We start from the raw sequence: 22290 nt of genomic DNA, 5'->3' as shown, positions 1-22290 counted from the left end.
GTTTCACGAGCCTACATATGCTTATCTTCCCTCCTGTTTTGTCAGAGTTTGCATGTGATACTTCCATATATGTTTTCTGGTGTGAGCGAAATTATGCCATCACCACATATTCGTAGCAATATGATGGCAACCCACAAAGGAAGATGGCCGCCGTGCTGGGGAAGTGTGCACGTCCATCGGAGCAATTCGAAAGTGAACTTGTCGGAGATATAAGTGATTTTGAAGTAGTGATTCATCGTACAAGTTATCAATAGGCTTCGGATAGTTATGTATTTTGCATATCTTCAGGATATATTGCATATTTTACCGATTTTTTCTTACAAATTCATATGATGCTGTTTCTGTCGGAAAATTTGTAGTTTTCTTTCCTTAGGAGAAATTGATAAACATGATCCATTTGTCAGGTGTTCTTCCTAGTCAAAACCGGTTTGTTATCTTTGTTCGCAGGTGAGTCACATCTCTCTGGAAATGCCCCTGCTAGAACAGGTGCTAATGCAGTGCAGTGCTAATGCACGTAATTTTAATCTTTGTCTACCGGTTGTTTTCGAGTGGGAGAATCGTTAGTTTTACGGTGCCAGTGCGAGACTGCAATCCGAAGATGCGATCTGTACTTCGCTCAGTGCGTATGTATAAGAATTTAAAGATTTTTCTACCAACGGGTCAGTTTTGTTTTTTAAAAGCTGCGAAACCTCAGTGTCAGCTGGGAAAATGTTCCAAGTAACTCAATATCTACAAACTTCAAAACACATCAAGAACAGAGAAACGAAAATCAAAAGCAAGAACCAACAGTCTTTAATCAAGCCATCATAAGTCAGGACCTCGTTATCTAAGTTCAATGAAGATTTGTGCAGGGCCTTGGTGGCAGCAAACATACCACTGACAAAGTTGAAAAACAAGGTCTTTGCAGACTTTCTGAAGATATACACTGAATGGCCTGTTCCAGACGAATCTACCCTAAGAAGAAATTATCTTCCGGTGTTATACAACGAGGCATTAAGTAAATTGAGAGGAAAAGCAGTGGACAAAACTATCTGGGTTTCTTTGGATGAAACACCAGATTCTCAACAGAGTTGTGTTGCTAATTTTGTTTTTGGTATTCTTGGTGTTGAAGAAGAGAGAGAGAGAATTCTTATTTACTCACAATGTCTGTGCTAGAAGGTGTGAATCACTCAAGTATCGCAGCATTTTTTTTATGATGCGCTGAGTCTTTTGTGGCCTTCGGGCATAGCCTACGATCGTGTGCTTCTGGTGTGTACAGATGCAGCAACTTACATGACAAAAGCAATAACGGGTCTTCAAGTTCTGTATCCAAAAGTGATCCACGTAACTTGTGTGGTGCATGAACTTCATGTAGCTGAAGGGATTCGTGCGCTTTACCCTAAAGTAAACAAGGCACTTGGCTTCATGCTGCAGCTTAATATGCAGACAAATTTGAAGCCGTGAGTAACACTGTTGAACAATTAGATCCCAATGATGCTGTTTGTATCAAGGAGGCACAAACAGCCCTGAATTCAAACAGTGTTAGAAAAGAGCTCGTATTTATTAGCTTCAATTTCATGTGCATTGCAGCAGCAATAAGGAAACTGGAGGCAAGGGGACTCTCTCTTAAGGAAAGTCTTCAGGAGGTGGAAAAGGTGGAACAAGTTCTGTTGAACGCTAGAAGGCCAGCAGTACTCGAAAAATGACATTATGTGTTCGCGAAGAATTCTGGCTACAAGCTCCTAAAGGGCATTTGCTCTATTCATGAAGGGAAACAAAGTGTGGACGGTATTCCAAGTGAACTGCACGTTTCCGATTTGTTGAAATTACAACCTTTCATGCTGAGTAGAATTAGAGACAGCTGGTGAAATTCCACCTTCTGCTAATCGTGACGTTCAGTGAAGTCAGAAACAGTTAGTGGACTTATGATAAAGATACATATACAAAAACCATATGTAAAATATGATCAATTGTCAATAAGGTAAGCCAAACCATATTTTTTTACTTATGTAAACAGTGGAATTAATAAATAGTTACACGCTATGGCTAAATTTTCTGAGTTTGATGTTAATTTTTAATATTTTAAATGCATATTTTGATCTTTTAAAGAGCATATTTCGAGCATTTTAAGAGCATATTTGCATGCATATTTAAAGGTTTTTTTAGTACATAACTATCCGAAGCCTAGTCTTCAAGCAGTGGAAGTTCCTCAGATAGTTATGAAATCATTGGTATTTGTTTCTCGGTTTTAATTCATTGTATTGAATACCATTATCTTGCACATAAATTATCTGAAAAATGTTTCGGTTGCCATTAGAGACTGCTCCCATGATCTCGGATGATAAAGTTACTGCTACATCAAATTTCAAGGGAAAGGAAGTACAGCCAGTGGGCGCAACACCAACAGAATAATTTGCAAAAGAGTGGGCATGAATACATATCAACTGCAAAGAGAAAGGTGAAAGCAGCTGCTTCTGGTAAAGATCGTATGTTTCAAAGAACTGCCTGCTAATCAAAGAGAAAAGCTGTTTACGGAGTATTGAAAACTTGGTAATTTTGACCTCGAAAATTCATATCTTTGCTCCTGTGTGAGACTGATTTACACTAATTCCTTAAATTGTAAGATAAAGCATTTGTGTTATAATCAGCACTTTTGCAAAGAAAACTATATTTTACTATATATGTACTGAATTTCACCTTATAATGCATAATTATTCTATTAGAATTTGCAAGAAACAATGGTAAACAACAGTTGGATGCAATACAATGGTAAGCCACATCAATTGTTTTCTACAACTTGCCTCCAAAATTATTTTATTGTGGACATATTGTGTTACCGCAATACACAGAGTATGTGTTATGCCATCATTGAAAGTCTCTTTCATATCTAAATAGTACAGTGCCTTTCTCCGTCGAATCGCCGGCAGATCGCGTCTAAGGGCAAACTGTATACAATCAATATACGCGTAACTGGTGCCGCTAGCTATGTAATGAAACAAGTTCGTACAATTACATTGACAGTTACAATTAAAATGAGTACGTACCTTGTTACACGAAGTGCTGGAAATGATGTCCCTCTCAATTTTCACTAACACTATCAGTTCCTTTTTGGATTGATTGATTGATTTGCTTTATTTTACTTTGCTTTTTGTGCCACTTTTGGCTAATTAGGGAAGATGGAGACGAGTGATGACATGATGAAATTCATGAATAGACACTCACAAATATCCATGCCGGGATTCGAACCCAGGGCCCCTGGCGTCGTACCGCGATGTGCAAACCACTCCGCCACGAGGGCCGACACGTGTCAGTTTCTCTTCCAAAATTGCTTCATTTTCCCTCCTGATATTTTCTTTCAATTCTTCCTGACTGTGACATTCACTTAAGCGAGCTACTTTAATATGACTGCTTAGTTTTCACCGAAACTTGGCTAAACGACACGGTGATGGATGGTGAATTTCCATTTTTAAAGCATTTCAATGTATTTAGAAATGACCGTGCAAGTCGTCGTGGTGGAGGAGTGATGATCTGCGTTAATGTTAAATGGAATTGTAAAATACGAAGAGACCTAATCAACGACTGTGAAATTATTTGGATAGAACTCAATTTTCAAAAAAACGAAAAACTGCTAATTGGATCATATTATCGCCCACATAAGAACTCTCCTATTTCCATCCTTGAAGCCTGTAGGGATTCGGTATTAGCAGCAATGACAAGTGGTGATATTATGTTATTTGGTGATTTCAACCTGTCCATCAATTGGGAAAGCCCAAAAACGGGAACTATAAACTGCCAAAATGATTTATTTATTTATTTATTAATGCCTTGTTTTAAATGGCGGAGTTAAGGCCGTACAAAGCCTTTTCTTCCACTCAACCATACATTTAAAATTATACATTATTATATTATACACCAAGTACACTAAGTCATTTCACATAGGTCCACACACACACATTATACTCATACACACAAGTCTTAAAGCCCTGAATATAACACACAAAATACCAAATATATAATACACAAAAAACTAAATATGGAATGAAAGAATGCAAAATTTAAAATTGTATTTAAGTAACTGCAAGGTATTTTAAGAATTCGTTCACTTGCACATGCTTTTTAGTCTGCTTGACAGGGGAAGATCTACCGACTACTCTGAAGAGAGTGGCGAACACGTCTGCTGAAGGAACCGACGGAGCTTACTACTCTAGTGCTTTCTGGCAACTGATTCCATAGTCTTACAGCCGATACGGAGAAAGAGTTGGAGAAGAAATTTGATCTGTGGACGGGGATAGAGAGAACTGAAGAGCTGCGTGATCTGGTGTCGCGATCGTGAAATTCGTGAAGAAATTGGAAGCGAGAGAGGAGATAGGAAGGTGACTTGAGGTTGAGAACTTTGTAAAGTAAAATCAGAGTGTGCAGCGTTCGTCTTTCTTGCATACGTAGCCACCCCAATTTGAGAAAATAAGGTGATAGGTGGTCCCAATATTTTAAATTAAAAATGTATCGTACGCAGGCATTTTGAACACTCTGCAGAAGTCTAGCTGACTCACCCGTTAAGCCGGAATACGCTACGTCACAATAATCTAAATGGCATAAAACTAGGGACTGACATAGTTTGGCCTTGATAGAGGTGGGGAGGAACTTGCCCATGCGTCTTATAGAATACAGAGATGCGAAAGCTTTTCTACACGCCGAACTTGTGTGATGTGACCATGATAAATTTCCGTCTAATTCAATTCCCAGATCTTTAACAGTTTGGTTAAATGGAATGTGAGTCGAATCTACAAGAATGGAAGGCAGAATGTTAAGATCTACGTAACGTTTCAGTTTATCGGAAGCAATCAAAACTGCTTGTGTTTTATTAGGGTTAATATACATGCCATTGTCTAGCGACCAGTTAACAATCCTCTCTATATCTTCATTAACCTTGGAAATACCATCGCTTAACATTACTGGGGGTGCAGAATAGTACAACTGGAGGTCATCGGCATACATGTGATAACGGCAGTGTTTCAAGATATTTGGCAGGTCATTAATGTATAAAGAAAATAATAAAGGACCAAGTACGCTTCCTTGCGGAACGCACAAGTGATCTCAGATAGCGCCGAGCACTTGCCATCATAAATCACCCTTTGTTTACGTCCAGTTAAGTAGGATTTGACCCAGTCGGTTGCAGAGGTGGTGAAATTAAAAAATGATTTTAGCTTGGAAACGAGAATATCATGGTCGAGTGACTGGAAAGCTTTCGTGTAGTCCAATAAAACTAAAACTGTCGCCTGTCTGCAGTCCATAGCTTGTCTGACGTCGTCGGTTATGTGAGTCATGGCGGTGCTAGTGCTGTGATTAGGTCTAAATCCCGACTGAAACGGAGCCAGAACTTCATTTGTATGTCGGCTGATTTGGTCGTGAGCAATGTATTCTAATGCTTTCGATAGCGCGGGAAGAATACTGATAGGTCGGAAGTTGTCAACGGAAGTGGCGGGGTCAGTCTTGGCGAGAGGAAGAACGTGTGCTATTTTCCACTTATCTGGAAAAATACCAGAGCGCAGAGAAAGATTAAAAATGTCAGTGATGGATGGCAATACATGAGGTAAAATCAGCTTTATTAGTCGCAATGGGAGGTTGTCGGCTCCTTCAGAGCCAGATTTGATCCGACCGATTGCAGTTGCAACTTGGAACTCATAGACTGGGTTAAAATTAAACTCTATCGTTTCTGTTTTGTGGTTTGCTATAGCTGTAATAGTAACATTTTTGGCATCGTTATTCATTGAATTAGAGAGAGAGAAATGCGTATTTAATTCATCAAGGGACGAAACGCGAGTAGGATCTACGTTACGCTTCACTCCTAGCCCTAGATTTCTTAAGTTATTCCACAACATTCGGGGGTTGCCTTGCATATTTAATAATTCGTAAGAAAGCCTCGGTGGTTTATTCATACGTTCATTCACGGAATAGGGTTAAACCAGTTCAACTTGCATAAAACACGTGGTGACAGCAACCTTGACTATGTACTGGCAACCCTGCCTAATATGCAGGTAACTACAGGAAAAAATCTTCTAACCTCCGACCATAACTCACTCGACGTCACAAAGCACCTGCCTACCATGAAGAAAGACAAGGAATTCTTCAAGCAGAACCAACCCCCACACCACCTATGGCGAAAAGCTCCATGGAATGTCATCCAGCATGCGCTCAACGCCTACCCTTGGTTTTTGTTGATGGAAGAGGAAGTAAATGAAGCCGTTGAGAACTTCGTTGAAATTCTGCATGCCACGATTAAAGACTTCGTGCCCACTGAGAGACCGAGATCTACGAAACACCCCGTCTGGTTCGACAGAGAAGTTCTCTTTGTGTTAAAAAATAAAAAAAACAGGCTTGGTACCTATGGAAACAGCACCCTAATGTTCACACTCACAGTGACATCAGACGTCATTCAAAATACCTACTCAGAAAAAAATATAGTGAACACATAAATAACATAACAACCGAATGTACTACAAATCCTAAGAAATTCTTCACATTACTAAATTCAAGAAAACAAAGCCCACGTAAACCTAAAGAAATTGTTCACAATACTGATATTGTTAGTGGAGAAGAAAGAGCCGAACTTTTCAATGCTTTTTTTCATCAGAACTTCTCACCTCCCTCAGTTTCCGACCCTCTCCCCCACTTAAATGCTGTCTGTCCTCACACACTATCTTCAATCAAAACATCGCCCGAGGAAGTAAAATACCTTCATTGCCCCTCCACCGGTCCCTAGGTCCAGATGAAATCCCCACAATATCCCTACGTAAAACTGCCGACTCCTTGGTTCTTCCTCTGTCTGCCTTACTCAACAAATGTTTCTCTAAGGGTGTGTTTCCGAAAAACTTCAAACGGGCCAAACATTGTGCCCATTCACAAAACTGGAGTTAAAAATTGTGTAAAATCCTATAGACCAATCTCACTTCTATCGCCACTATCAATTATTTGTGAAAAAATCATCAAAAACAGGTTACTTCAGTTTACGTCACCATATATCAACACAGCACAACATGGTTTTCTTCCAGGCAGTTCTTGCCTAACAAATATTTCCTTTTAAGCCCCTATCACACGGAACTGGATTTCTAGTTGGATGATGAACTGACTTTCTAGGTAGAAAACATGGCCGCCTGGCTGACTGCTTGACTGGTTTTGAGGAATAGGACATGTTCTAATTGATACTAACTTCTTCGACTAGATTCTGTGGAACAGCCAATCAGAGCTAAGTTTGGCCATGTGAAGATAATCTGTGAGTTTACAAAGTAGCGTTTTTTGTCTGTGGCTTCCGAGTGCGTACAGCACGAAAGGCATGTTTACAATTGAAAAAGCTAAAATATTCTTCCATACGTGTATAGTAAACGTTGTAAAGTATGTATTTTATCAGCGCCGTTCTTCTCTACCTAAAACCATTTAATACGAAGCGATATTCCTCTCGGTTTAATAGTTATCGTATTTTAAAAGTGTGAAGTGATACGTTGTTTACATCTCGCGCGGCCGCCATTATGGGAATGAAAGACTATCGACAAGTACGGTGTAACAAGTACCGTGTGAGGCGAAAACTAGCAAATGGGTAGTCAATCCAGTGTCAACTAGAGCATTCCTACTGGATATCCAGTTCCGTGTGATTCAGGCTTTACTTTCGCATGCTGCCAGAGCTATTGATAATAACTCCCAACTTGACACCATATATTTGGACATTTCGAAAGCCTTGACAAAATTAATCATAAATTTCCTCTTCATAAATTATCATCCAGTTTAACATCCATGGCAAATTTTTCTCTCTACTCCAGGACTACCTCCATGAGCGTGAACAACGTGTTGTTCTTTCAGGTACCTCTTCTAACTTTCTTCCTGTTTTGTCTGGAGTTCCCCAAGGGAGTGTCTTAGGGCCGCTCCTATTCCTTCTGTACATGGATGACCTCCCTGAAAAACTGTCCTCCCTCCCTATCAATATACTTTTGTTTGCGGATGACTGTAAACTCTTTAAGGAGATCTCATCGCATCATGACATGATGATTCTTCAAAATACTCTCACAGAACTTCTTAAGTGGTGTCGTCAGGGGAATTTAGAACTAAACCCTCAGAAATGCTCTTTCCTTACTTATTCCCTAAAAAAGAACAAAGTGCTGTCTACTTATTCCATTGAAAACAATCAAATCCAAAAAGTTTCCACCCAAAAGGACCTAGGTATTATCATGGATGAAAAACTCACTTTTAATTATCATATTATAGCTACCACTAAAAAAGCCATGCGCCTTCTCGGTCTTCTATACAGATTTAGCGAAATTCAAAACCCATCATCTCTTGCTTTATTCTTTAAATCTTCATCTCGCCCATCCTTGAATACTGTTCCCCAATTTGGGAAATGGCCTCAAAAACCAATCTCACCAGAATAGATTCTGTTCTCAGTTTCTTTCTTGCAATTCTTCGTCATAGAATACCTTCCTTTCAATATTATTCCAAATCAGACACCATAGCTTCTCTGAATATTCACAGTCCATCCTTTCGTCGTGATCTAGCTGACATGAAATTTTTATACAAGATAATAAATGGCAAAATCAGAACAGATCTCCTAATCAGTGAATACACACTTAGGGTACCCCAAAAGCAAACGCGCAACCTGAAACTCTTCCACAACCCAACCACTAGGCTATCCCTTCTAGTCATCTATACAAGGGGAAAGGGGATGTAAATGACACTAATAATTACAGAGGTATTTCTCTCCTGCCCGTGTTAGGGAAAGTATATTGTAGTATTTTATACAACAGATTGAAAAAATGGGCCGATATTTTTGATAAACTGACCCCCCTGCAGGCTGGTTTCAGGTCCAATTATAGCACTGTAGATAATGTTTTTGTCCTGAACACACTGTTCCAAAGCAAGTTAAACGAGAAAAGGGGAAAATTATATTGCTGTTTTGTTGACTTTGAAAAGGCGTTTGACTCTATCAATAGGCAAATGCTATGGGGGAAGTTATGGGACATGGGGGTTTCGGCTAGAATGATTAATACGCTAATGAATATGTACAGAGGGGTCAAATTTTGTGTCAAATGTGGGCAGGGGGTGGTGTCTGGGCAGCACGAGAGCACGGTAGGCGTCAAGCAGGGATGCATACTTTCACCTTTACTTTTCATTCTTTTTATTAATGACGTTACTAGCTTCGTGGGAGAAGAAGGAGCTGAAACACCGGAGATAGTCGGGACACCGATACCAATGCTTCTCTATGCGGATGATCTCGTTTTAATATCAAACGAAGTACAGGGGTTACAGCGGGGATTGAACAGACTTAAACAATATTGCACAACATGGAAGTTGAAGGTAAATACACGAAAAACTAAAATAATGGCGTTCAAGAAAGGTTATGTTTCAGCAGCAAAGGAGCGGTGGACCTAGGGGGATTCCGAGCTTGAAAGGGTCAAACGTTTCACCTATCTAGGCATCACGCTGAGTATGGCAGGGGAGTGGACAAAGCACATCGAAGGCAGAAAGGGAAAAGCTTGTTATGGGCTGGGCAAGGTAGAGCGACTGCAACGGACAGTCCCTACAGTCAGTGTGAGATTGCTGGACCAAATTTATGAAGCAACGGTGAAAGCAACCCTATTTTACGGCGCGGAACTATGGGGGAGGGTAGGGAGGCGAGTAGCAAATCAGATACAAGCGCGGTTTTTAAAACAAATACTGGGAACCAGCACGAGTGCAAGCACGTGTGACGTCCTGAGAGATATGGGAAAACATAGGGAGGATGTCGAAGCGAAGATGAGATGCTTCAAGTACTGGATGAAGCTGGAACAAGGGGCCGGAGACTCACTGAAACAACAGTGTCTGCGAGTTCAGATTGAGGAAGGGTTCGCACGCCACTGGGCAAGTGGGATTAAGGACGACTTGTACAGAATGGGCCTGGGGGAACTGTGGGAAGAGGTGAGGGGCGGGAGGTGCAAAACTGGGATTTTGCAAATCATAAGGGAAAGGTTGGTGGACGGTAGCAGGCAAGACATCATGGCAGAATGTAGGGAGAAGGTAACGCTCGTCGCCGCACAACCACCAGGGGTGTGGGTGGAATGGGGGAGAAAACGATACATTGATACGTGTACGTACCAGCAAAGACGTGGATTCGCCTGGTTCCTGCTAGGGGGGTGGATACAACACAAACTAAAGGGGCCGGACGGTCGTGCCATCTGCACGTTATGCGGCGAAGAGGAGACGAGGGCTCACATCCTACAAGAGTGTGTTTGGTCGGCACCCCTCAGACAACGCAAATGGGGGGACAGTCCCTACAGTGCAAAGGACAGCATTGAGCAGACCATCCAGGCTATATGTAGGGAGGAGAGGAGTGGTATAACGAATGTAAATATCAAAGCCCTGGGCTCCTATTTACATGCAGTTTGGAGGGAGCGCAGGAAAATGCTGCAAGGAGTCAGTGAAAGTGAAGGGTACGGAACAGCAGGGGCTCAGGCATAGGTGGAACGTGTGATGTAGTGTTGTGAAAATGAACAATCTCAAATGTAAGAAGAGGACCACATTGCTATTTATATATGTACATAGTATGTAATTATTTTCCAAATGTTTCTGTTTATAAATGTTTCTGAATGTATGATAAATGGGGTGCATGTTTAAGGTCGGGGTGTTTATGTAACAATATTGTAAGATACGCACAGCCGAAGGGCTCGTACCAATATCAATAAATATCATTATCATTTTACAGGTTCCCAGAAATCTACAACAAACGTCCCCTGAATGTAGATATTTTCCTTCCTGAACGTAATTTTTGTATATTAATGACCAAGAACATGTAAATCTATCCCATCTTGTTATTGTTGTTATTGTTTTTATCATTTGTTATTTTTTGTTACTACTTTATGTTGTTTCAGTGTAAAATGGCCAAATAAGACTGTATCTGAAACTCTGAGTAAATAAATAAATAATGTATTAGACTGCAGGAGAGCACCAGTAATACGTAAACTAAACCAAAACAATCTGAAACACATGTTAACACCTTAACACTTCACAAGCACGTGCAAACTGGACACCAGCTACCTACTATCGGTGACAAAAATATTAAGCCCTCTGTTTACGTGCTTGTAAAATTGTATCCCGTGGAAGGAAAAAAGTCAAATGTACCTCACTGGAAAGCTACAAGTGTTTACTTTTAGAAAAAAGCAAGACAAATTGATTTTAGCTCTGTCTGTTCTCTATTCAAACAAAAATGTTCGTAAAAGTGTGGTTTTTTCGTGTGTGTTTTATGTAAGTCGAATTCAAACGTGTGTAGCTTCTTGAAAAACCAGTCGTAAAAATATGAAATTTCTTTTGATTGAAGCTTGTTTATGTGTAAATATCTCGGAAATATATAATGTTGATATCATTTGTGGAACAGCCAATATTAATGTTTAATAACAGTGTTGCAAATGATGAGAATGGAATAAAAATCAAATCTTTATGGTTTATCTTTTCATATTCTGCGAATTGAAAACAATTGACAGAATTGTTTCTCTTGGCAATCGGCTCGCGCGTTTTTCGTCTCGTTGCTATGACGAAGTAAGCTTTGTTGCCACACGCCGCCGGCAGCCTTTTAAACTTTGGGTTCAGCCAGCAGCTTTTACACGGAAAGTAAGCCGAAAGTTTTGGTTACAAGGCGAATTGTTGCGCACAGAGAAGCATTGTTCAGATGCTGTAATTGACGAATGCAGATTTTCTTTTATCACTCTTGTGTTCCTACCATATAGCCTGAACTCGCATACATACATACATACATAAGATCCCTTACATGTACTTTTTCTTGCTGTTTTCCTTTGTTATGAAGTTGCTGTTGCTGTACATCGCAGGCACGTTATTTTTTTATACAGAGGAGACTGCGAAGACAGCAGTCACGGGTTCGAATACTTGGTAAGATATTTCATTGCCTTCATCAAACCAAGCTCATCGTTGCACTTACCCTTTTTAAATGAGCGACATAAAATGATACGTAGAAAATGACGTTCGTATAAAGATTGGGTAAAAGCTAGACAATATAACAATAACTAAAGTATACAAAGAATATGATAAATTGTGTATTCATTATTTTACACTGCCACAATGTTTTGGATCGGACTAACGGAACGCACTTCCAGTATTCCTGCAGCGTAGACCGTGTAGCTGCAGCGAAGCGGCAACACTGTGCAAGTCACCTGCAGCCCGCGGAGTCAGAGATTGGCCGCATCTCGCCATACGTCATCCGCGCGTTTACCATATTAGGAGTGGTCAATAATAATTTATATCTGTGGTCATACTTGAGATACACGTGTTAAACTTCTGGATTTGGATCAAATGTATCATATGAACGGCATTTTACAATTTAATTTAATTTCCAATTACGCATTTCAAGATTGCACGTTTGCCTAAAATTTCAATTTTTGAAGCATCTAATGAAGATCTGCATTTGACTTCTTCCACAGAGATGCAAAAACAATCCGTCTTCACGTACAAAAAATCTCAATATTATATCAATTGTGGATTATGAACTCTATGATGTTAAGTTCCCTGTTCTTGCATAACTGGAAGAAAAACTACACTTTTTAGTGAAATTTTCATTATAATACGAAAATGCAACCAAGATTAATTTTTAGATGACGCTAATTAAAGAAGCTTTCCAATGAGGTATATTTGACTTTTTCCTACCCACGGAGTACAATTTTACAAGCACGGGCTCAATATTTTTGTCACGGCGTAAAGCGCCCTCCCACTGCCCGGCGTGCTAGCCGCCGATCCACGGACGACTCGAAAAAGATAGGCACTGTAGTTTCAAGAAATTTAAAACATATCTGTGAAATTCATGAATATCCCAAATATTCAATCGCATTTTTCTCAAAAGTACCTTCCTGTGAGTTGCCATTCTCTTGCCACGAGGGGCAGAATTAGCGGATAAAAGCTTCTTTCTATTGTAGGCCTTTCCACAAAATGCCTCATTTTTCCTTATTTTGTTTGTATTTAGTTATTTAACGCCAACCGGTCTCCGGGGGGATCGTTGTAATGGAGAGCTCGTGGTTGCAACCTGCGGAGAGCAGGAAGGCGAGAGCAGCAGAAGCACATAAATTGGGTGCGCGATATTCGTATATTTGTGAAGAGAAGGGAATGTAATGAACTTTTGTGGGAGGCGTCACAGAGCTACGGGAACTTGTCCAGAAGGTTACTCTTTACTTGTCCCATTCATTTTCTCACACAACACAAGAGTGTGTACACAGCAAAGAAACATCTGCACTAGCGTGGTCTAGGTGGTTTGGTACAAAGACCTCAGGGCCGGTTTTAATTTTCGGAGAGGCATTCGGACCGTTTCGTTCATGTTCGTACTGACATGAAGACGTTCAGAACCAAACCAGGAGCTCGCCCAGATTCTTACCGTTTGATTTCCTTTAAATCAACTTACAACGCTGATCTTTGACCGTGCATAAGACGTTGCGAAGTCAGAGTTTCTCTGATTAAGACATGGACGTATCCCTGCATTTTTATTTATTTATTTATTTGTGAAATCCTGCATACAGAGAGAATCCATTTTATATCAGGATATCAAGAGAGAGAAAAATAAAATTAACAAATGAGAAGCACGCACACATATATATGTAACAAGAATAAAACAATAACTAGAGTATAACAAATATTAATTACTCTTCAGCTGCTTTGATGAACGCCTTTCTGAAAGCCCGCTTAGATAGATGGAAGCCTGGAGGATCATTTAGTGTATTGTACCTTGTTTGTAGCCTACACAGGAATGACCTTTGTTCTAGGGATAGCCTTGAGGCTTTTGTGTAAAAGAAGTTGTTGCATTTGCTGTTGGTACGTGGGATCCGGATGTGAAGATGTGGCAAGAGTTCATTAGTGACAAGTTGTCCATTCATGATTTTGAAAAGAAATGTTAGATCTGAAACTTGACGGCGAAGGGAAGGATCCTGAATTTGAAGAGTGGATAGAATTTCATGTTTGGAAAAGTTTGCAAGGGCTGGACATCTATGTTTGACTATTCTGATAAAGAAATTTACCACTTTGTTTGTTTATATTGCTATCACAGGCCATTGACCAAGTACATGAACCATATTCAAGAATAGGTATAACGCACGTTGTAAAGTAGGTTTTGATGGCAGAAACATGTGTGATATCTGTAAATCTGTAAATTGTTCAGTCATCGAGTTCATCACTCATTATCACTGTCGTGGTTAACCGAAAACTTAGCAAAACGACGTAAAATAACCCTACATCTAAGTAGGTTAATCGCAACTCTGAAGGTAAATGTCGAGATGAAATAGGCTAGATGAATGAACACACAATGAAACACCTGTGCTCCGAGCAGTGTTCGGGACCAAAATCTCCATAGTCTCTCTGATGGCGTAGTAGTAACGTCGTCGCATTGTAATAAAGGGGTACCAGATTCGATATCCTGCACATAGTAGTTCGAATCCCAATTTAAGCTGTAGGTCCTGTGCCTTTACGGTATCTGTTCATGAAATGGACTTGAAACAAAAAATCTTCCTTGATTGATTGATTTGTTATTTAATGTCACCTTTCTGCCACTTATGGCTAATCGCGAGGAGAGGGGGCAGGGGCAATCAAAAACGGGTGTTGAAAGAAGACGGGAAAAAACATAGAGGATTACACTGGTTGTGGTGTCAGAGCATCGTTTGCAGTTTTGAAGAAAATATATTGCCATTCAGTGGCTTCACATAAAACCTCACTACCCGCCAGAACCTGCAGCGAGATGAGCCACCAAGGCGGTTTTGTTTGGTTTGAGTTGCTGTTTTAAGTCCACTTTATGCACAGTAAGGCTAATCGGGACTGGACCTACAGTTTAAAGTGGAATCCGAACCACTTGTGCCTCCACTGGGTATCGAACCCGGGACCCCTTGATTACAAGGCAATGACGCTACCACTGCGCCATGGGGGAGGCCCAAGGCGGTTTTGTCTATTTTAATTACTGGACATTATAAAATATGGACTTTCATGTTTTCTAAATCATGATTGACTACATTCTAGTAAGGTTGGGGACATTTCTGAGTCGGGAGGAGGCTGAGGCCAGAAAATCCCCTACTACTGCCAGAACCATTTCCACTGCAACCAACTTAGAGACTCTCAATTTGCGGTATACCAAGAATCAGTTGTGTGCTATTCAGTCTCCAACTTTCACCAGAGTAACCAAGTTACTCTGAGGCTTGCATACGGACTCCATTACCATGAGATTGACGCGATACACTACTAGCAAATTCCACCAGCGCTGTTGGAGTCGCTTTGTTTGCGGAGGAAACTAGATCAAAGTCCGCCGGTACATCAAAGCCGATTCGCTTCTAACTTCATTTACACGTTTCAGGGAACATCTAAAGTGAGTTTAAGGCAGTTCTTGGTATAATTCCAAATGCTCGAAACGCTCAACATTAATTGAATGTAGAGTAAGGATGGTACAGAGAAGGGACTTGAATTACACATGCCTCTCTCGTTCTTGCTCACGTCTTGATTTGAAAATGCCTGTCTCGTTCTCGGTCTCGATTAGAATTGAAAATCCCTGTCTCGTTCTGTATCTCGTCCCTAGTTGCAAATGCTTGTCTTGCTCCAGGTATCGTCTGTAGTTGCAAATTCCTTTGCCTCTGTCTCTTCTCATGTTGCAAAGTCCTTGTCTAGGTCTCGTCTTGGGTTGCAATTTCCTTGTCTCGGTCTCGTCCCGGGTTACAAATTCCTTGTCTCGGTCTCGTCGTAGTTGCAAATTCCTTGTCTCGGTCTCGTCGTAGTTGCAAATTCCTTGTCTCGGTCTCGTCGTAGTTGCAAATTCCTTGTCTCGGTCTCGTCGTAGTTGCAAATTCCTTGTCTCGGTCTCGTCGTAGTTGCAAATTCCTTGTTTCGGTCTCGTCGTAGTTGTAAATTCCTTGTTTCGGTCTCGTCGTAGTTGTAAATTCCTTGTTTCGGTCTCGTCGTAGTTGCAAATTCCTTGTCTCGGTCTCGACCTGAGTTGCAAATTCCTTGTCTCGGTCTCGTCTCTAGTTGCAAATTCCTTGTCTCGGTCTCCTTTCTAGTTGCAAATTCCTTGTTTCGGTCTCGTCGTAGTTGCAAATCCCTTGTCTCGGTCTCGACTTGAGTTGCAAATTCCTTGTCTCGGTCTCGACTTGAGTTGCAAATTCCTTGTCTCGGTCTCATCTCTAGTTGCAAATGCCTTGTCTCGGTCTCCTTTCTAGTTGCAAATTCCTTGAGACCAAGACAAATCCCTTATCTCGGTCTCGACTTGAGTTGCAAATTCCTTGTCCCAGTCTCATCTCTAGTTGCAAATGCCTTGTCTCGGTCTCCTTTCTAGTTGCAATGCCTTGTCTCGGTCTCCTTTCTAGTTGCAAATGCCTTGTCTCGGTCTCCTTTCTAGTTGCAAATGCCTTGTCTCGGTCTCCTTTCTAGTTGCAAATTCCTTGTCTCCGTCTCGTCTCTAGTTGCAAATTCCTTGTCTCAGTCTCGTCTTGAGTTGCAAATTATTTTTCTTGGTCTCGTATTGAGTTACAAATACCCGTCTCGTCTCTTCTCGAGTTGTCAATATCGGTTTCGTTTCCGGCCACTGTGCAATGCGCCTCCACCTGGATTCGAACCCGAGACTCCTTACCGTTACCTCGAACGCCATTGAGGATATTCAGTAGTAATGCAAGATACTATCAATGTATTAAACAGGTCACAAGATTTCATCTAGATGATTACTTCCACATTTCACTCCAGATCTCCAGGGCAATATACAGGTATGAGGAAAAAACTTTACCTGAACATGCAACTTAGGCACATAGGGGGTTGTGCAGTTAGGCCCTATACAGTCATAATCACGACTGTTGGGGATGTGATCAGTAACACGCTCCGGCCGCTTTTACCCCTTTCCTTGGAGGCTGGGTGACCCTATAGCCGCTTAAAGCAGGGGCACAGTCAGAAAATTTTACACCTGAAATGATTCACCATGGAAATCAAACCCAGGTATTCTGCGTGTCAGTAAGACTCCGTTATATACATTTTTATATATTTATTTATTTATTAACTCGTCGTCGCGATTAACCAAAGTGGCAGAAATGTAACGTTAACTAAAATAAATAAAAAATATAAAATATAAATAAACTCTCCGAATATGACGCAATAGTTTAAGAAAACGCATTGCAAATTCAGTTCTGTTTTACGAAGATACAATGTAGGAATGTGATGTTTATAACTTACGCCAACAGGTCTCTGAATACATCCGGATCCACGTCTGATATAGTCACTGGCCCATCCGCGGCGAGATCCCCGTAGAGCATTGCTTCAAACACGGGACTGGCCATGGCCAGTAGTAGCCTGTGGCCAGGAATTGCCTGCAAGAAAATAATCAATTTGATGCAATCACCGCGCTTTCCATTGGGAAAACGGGTGTTGCGATTTCCCTTGCTCTTACAGATCCGGGAATACTGGTAGTAGGGTGATCAACTTTTGGCCATGAATTTAAGGGAGATTTCCAATTTTTTTAATTTGAGTTTAAAAATTTTGGGTGCGTCAGCACTGAGGCTATTTTGCACCCGTCACACCATACGGGGTCCAGCTCCTTATCATAACAAAAATAAAAGCGTGTCTAAAAACTAAAATTTCCTTACCTTGGTTAAAAGCTGAGGCTAAAAAGGGCACTCAGCACAATTAAGGACAAAACACAGGACATCACAGAATTATACATGCGGCCAGTCGCCAGAGTCTCGTTAGTATGCAGTCCAGGGTGTACTACGTGGAAGTGAGGTTAACTATTGGATGCACTACGTGGAAGGAGCACCCCCTTACAACCCGGGAGATTTCCAAGTTTCGTAATTTAACTTAATGAAGCTTTAGTGGCGAGAAATTTTGAGCATTTTTAGCGGCACGGCGTCACTCCAGCAAATGTTTATGGAATTGATAATATTAAACAAAAATATTATTTTACATTTTATGTAATATACAGATCATAATAGAGAATAAAAATTTACAAATATGCATGTTTCTTAGTGCTAATCCACATGTATTTGTCTAATGCTGCTACAGAACTAAGCATCAATCAACTACTGCAAGGTATGACGTCACTTCCACACGCCAAAGGTTAAACGTGCAAGATCTTGCAGTTGAAATTTTGTATGACTCGCTGAACTCGGAATGAGTTGAAATTTCTCGACCTTTATTGATAATGATATATACAGAAGAAATAGAATGGTAATACGGGAGGCGGGACGATAAAAAAATGCTCTAATGGGGAAGATTCCGGGAAATACGGGAGAGTTGGTCACCCTAACTAACAGGCAATTCGAATCACACAAATAATGTGGATTTAAGCCAATGTACAAATTAAACTTTCTGGTTTGGGTGCCATAAAATATTCTCTCTCTTCTTGGAGTAGATAAATACACCACGTTATTATTATTATTATTATTATTATTATAGATGTACAGGTAACGTGAAAAAAATCAGTGCAAGGTCAGAATCCATCTACTAGGTTAGCAATGCAACGCAATGTTTTTCCTCAGAGCTCTACTTGTGATTCGACTTCATCCTGAAGTCTCAAATACTGATCTTCAGCAATACATTGCTGACACTTCTTCCGTAAAGAAAATGATATGTACAAGGCTGAAAATACGACTCTTACTCTTCTTTTCATGTAGCTGAATGACTATTATGTACTATTCTGGCCTAAAGGGGTATTAGTAACAAGGTTTTATGGCGAATTGAAAAGTGACAATATACTGTAGTTGCCAACAAAAACAAAAGTGTATCTCATACAAATAGTATGAGAATGTTTTCTGGAGAAAACACAACTCCAAAAAACTTAGTGGTTCTTCTGTTAGTAATAATATGATTAAGTGTTTTTATCAGAGGAATAAACACCAGATTTGAAACATTAGTAAACAATATTTATATTAAAAATAATGATATATTTTTTCTTACAGAAGTTGGTGTAAACAAGATAGAGATTATTTTATAGATTTAGATCCAATGTACAGGGTGCTAAGAAAAGATAGAAACCTCGATTTAAACAAACAAAAACGTAGTGGTGGTGGTTGTCTTTTATTTATTAAAAACAAGGTTCAGTTTACAATTTTTGAATCACCTTTTACAGAATTAGGTGTAATCTGGGTAAAATTACTGTCTAATAATTCTGACCCAACCATAATAGGATTGCATTATTTGCCACCGGATTTAAACTGTGACTTGTTTGCAAACTACTTTGATTGGGAAGTTCAAGAGATGTTAATGAAACACAATAAAAAAAAATTAGTTGGAGATTTTAATGCTGGTGGAATTAACTCTGCTACTGGAAATTTGTATTGTTCAAATTATTATGTAAAAGAAAGGCTAAAAAAAAAATTGAAATCGCAACACTTTCAAATCTAGTTCAGCTCAATTTATCATATGACCCTCCAATGCCTTTTAATGTTTTAAACCTTTTACTCAGCAGCATCTTCACTTGTAACATTATTCTTAATGAACAACTAAAAATTTATCTAAAATTGATAAATTTCATCCACCGTTCTCATTGTATTTCGAATTGGATAGGTCTAAAAAAGACAATACAGATACAAGGGAAATTCATATTTATAGATGTCTTAATTTCGCTACATGTGGTTATGTGAATGTTTATAATGAATTGTTACATTTGAAATATATGGTTGAACTATCTAATGATGTACAACACTATGGAACTGACTAGTAATGTGTATACAATATTAAAGAACAATATTCCTTCAAAAGTTAAAAGAACAAACAATCAACTTCCTTGGATGACAAGGAAATTAAAGGGAATAAAAAGAGAAGATATCACGATAAATTTAAATTTACAAATAAGTGTGAATATTACAGTACTTATTCCCAATTAAGGAAAGATGTTTAAAAGGAATATTCTAATGTAAAGGATCAATACTATTCCTCCTTAGAAAACAATGTTAACGGTGACAAGAGATAAAATATTATCACTGAAATTATTTATGATAATGATGTCCTGTTCAATGAATATGATATTGCTAATGTTTTTAGTGAGATTTTTCACAAATCTTTCTCAAAAAGAAGTCATGTAAATTCTAAAAATATTAATATTCATTCATACACCAACTTAATTGATGTGCATGTTATCTTAGAAAAGGATGTAAGTGGTACAATTAACAAACTAAAATGCAGGTCCTCAATAGGTCCTGATGGCATACCTGATTTTATTTTGAAAGTAAACAAAAGATGATTTGGTATTTATCAAAATAAAATCCAAATGTGCGAAACCCATGAAGACTTAGGAATACTAATAGACTCCTCTCTTATATTTGATGAGCACATTTCAGAAATTTGCAAAAGAGCAAAGAAGATGCTTGGTTATATATTTTTTTCATGGAAAGTTTTTAAAAATGAAGATACCTTAATCTACCTGTATGAAACGATAGTTTGACCTATTCTTGAATCTGCTAATGAATTATGGTTTCTGACAGCCACCAGTCACCTTCAAAAAGTTGAATCAGTTCAAAAACTTTTTATCAGGTTATTATGCACAAAGTTTAAAAAAAATACTATGACCAACATTATTCTGAATGGTTAACACCGTTGAATATGTTTACCTTAGAAGAAAGAAGAAAAATGAAAAGGACAAATTTTGTACAGATCTTAACTTTCCAAATAGACAGTGAATACCTTTTGAATAATACTATATCTTATAAAATTCACAGATATTCACACAGGTATATCTCAATTCTCACATGTCTAAATAAGGCCAGAGGTTTAGTAGCTGAACGTGTTGAAACCTAAAATTTGAATTTATGATGATGTATAACTTTGTAGGATCCACTGTATTATTCTATAATTATGTATTCAATTCTGTGATTTCGTATGGCCAACATAGTGATGTACCTGGTTGTCAAACCGTGCTCATCACTTAAACAAATATTATTATTATTATTATTATTATTATTATTATTATTATTATTATTATCTACATCTATATTTATCTTTCATTCTATAGCTTTGTCTTCATCGATACTTCTCTTTCTTTCTATACATTTCTGTCTCTCGCTGTCTCTATCTCTATTCTGTCTCTGCTTCTACTAGTTATGTTCCTCTCTGTGTCCATTTCTTACCTCTGTTAGCTCTTCTCCTGACTCTCCTTTTCCTGTATCTCTCCTTCTCAAATAACTCTTACATACTCACCTTCTTGTTCCCCTCAGCACCTTCCACAAGGAACTTGCAGTCGCTCCAATGTCCCGATTCCAGTAAGAACCTCCCTCTTCCTGCCCTATCCATGTTCGTCTGCCAGTAGCGGCTTCTTTCCATATTTACAAGTCTATGAAAAAATAACACATTTGATAATTACGAGACAATTCTATTTCCATTTAATTTAACAGTTGAACATTGATTCCTGTGTTGAAATTCGAAGGCATTAGCATCAATACCGTGTCATTTGTTATTTGCTACTGCATGAAACTGGCATTTTTTGTAATAAATCTAATAAGAAACAATAATATTACTACAAAAGTAAGAAATAGTTACATAGGATTTACGATATTCAGTAGAGGAACATTCCAGAGGGTAGAATTTCAAATTATCCACCCCAATAGAGTGAACATAATTAAGAACTTCCTTATTCTACTTCTTCTTCTTCTTCTTATTATTATTATTATTATTATTATTATTGTTGCTATGAAAGGCCTACCTGATGGCATAGTGGTTAGGTCGGCGCCTTGTAATCAAGTGGTCCCGGGTTCGATAGCCGGTGGAGGCACGTAGTGGTTTGCACCCCACTTGAAACTGTAAGTCCAGTCCCGAATAGCCTCTCTGTGCATAAAATTGACTTATAAACAAACTCCATCAATTTTGGCTACGAAAGCGTCAGTTGCACGCGACACCAAGAACGGTTTAGTGGTTGATTGTCAAATACAATTACAATATTTGATCAAGTAGAATTCTTGTGTACTGCAGTTTCATTGTTTAATAATAGTAGAAAGATCACTAATAAATATAACAGTGTGTGTGTTTTTTAAGTAATTTAAGAATATGACTTTCAAGCATATGCATACCAAAGTGAGTTAATAAGCCTGATTGGTGGCGGGAATCAAAGGAGATTATAGATGCAAAAGATAGTGTGATATAACCACAGAGTTATGCACCACGGAATGGTTTTCGTTCTCCACTTACAAGCTGGGAGGGAATAAAGTGTGCATTTCATGACGTCAGATGGTCCTATATTTGCATGCAGGATCGGCCATATTGGTACAGCCCGTGTTATGCCCGGGGCATTTATTAGGATTCGTTGCCGTCACGACATCAAAAACTGTAGTAATTAAGGTTTACGTGGGAAAATAC

At 39.2% G+C, this 22290-nt stretch overlaps 1 protein-coding gene across 1 annotated transcript in view; it reads right to left on the bottom strand.

Moving 5' to 3' along the window:
- LOC145988913 (BTB/POZ domain-containing protein 2-like) overlaps positions 1–22290 on the bottom strand; it is a 55847-nt gene that overhangs the window by 8738 nt on the left and 24819 nt on the right. Inside the window, exons 2-3 of the mRNA XM_083124205.1 lie at positions 21139–21271; positions 17182–17315 (exon numbers count right to left, since the gene is read on the bottom strand). Coding sequence (XP_082980331.1) covers positions 17182–17315; positions 21139–21261 — 257 coding nt within the window. The 5' untranslated portion in view covers positions 21262–21271. The remainder of the gene's footprint in view (positions 1–17181; positions 17316–21138; positions 21272–22290) is intronic.

The sequence above is a fragment of the Lepisma saccharinum genome, chromosome 1 (genome assembly GCF_977018435.1).
Source record: "Lepisma saccharinum chromosome 1, izLepSacc3.1, whole genome shotgun sequence".
Taxonomy (NCBI): Eukaryota; Metazoa; Arthropoda; class Insecta; order Zygentoma; family Lepismatidae; genus Lepisma; species Lepisma saccharinum.
The sequence above is the reverse complement of the archived record's forward strand: the minus strand, read 5'-3'. Positions and strand labels throughout refer to the sequence as shown.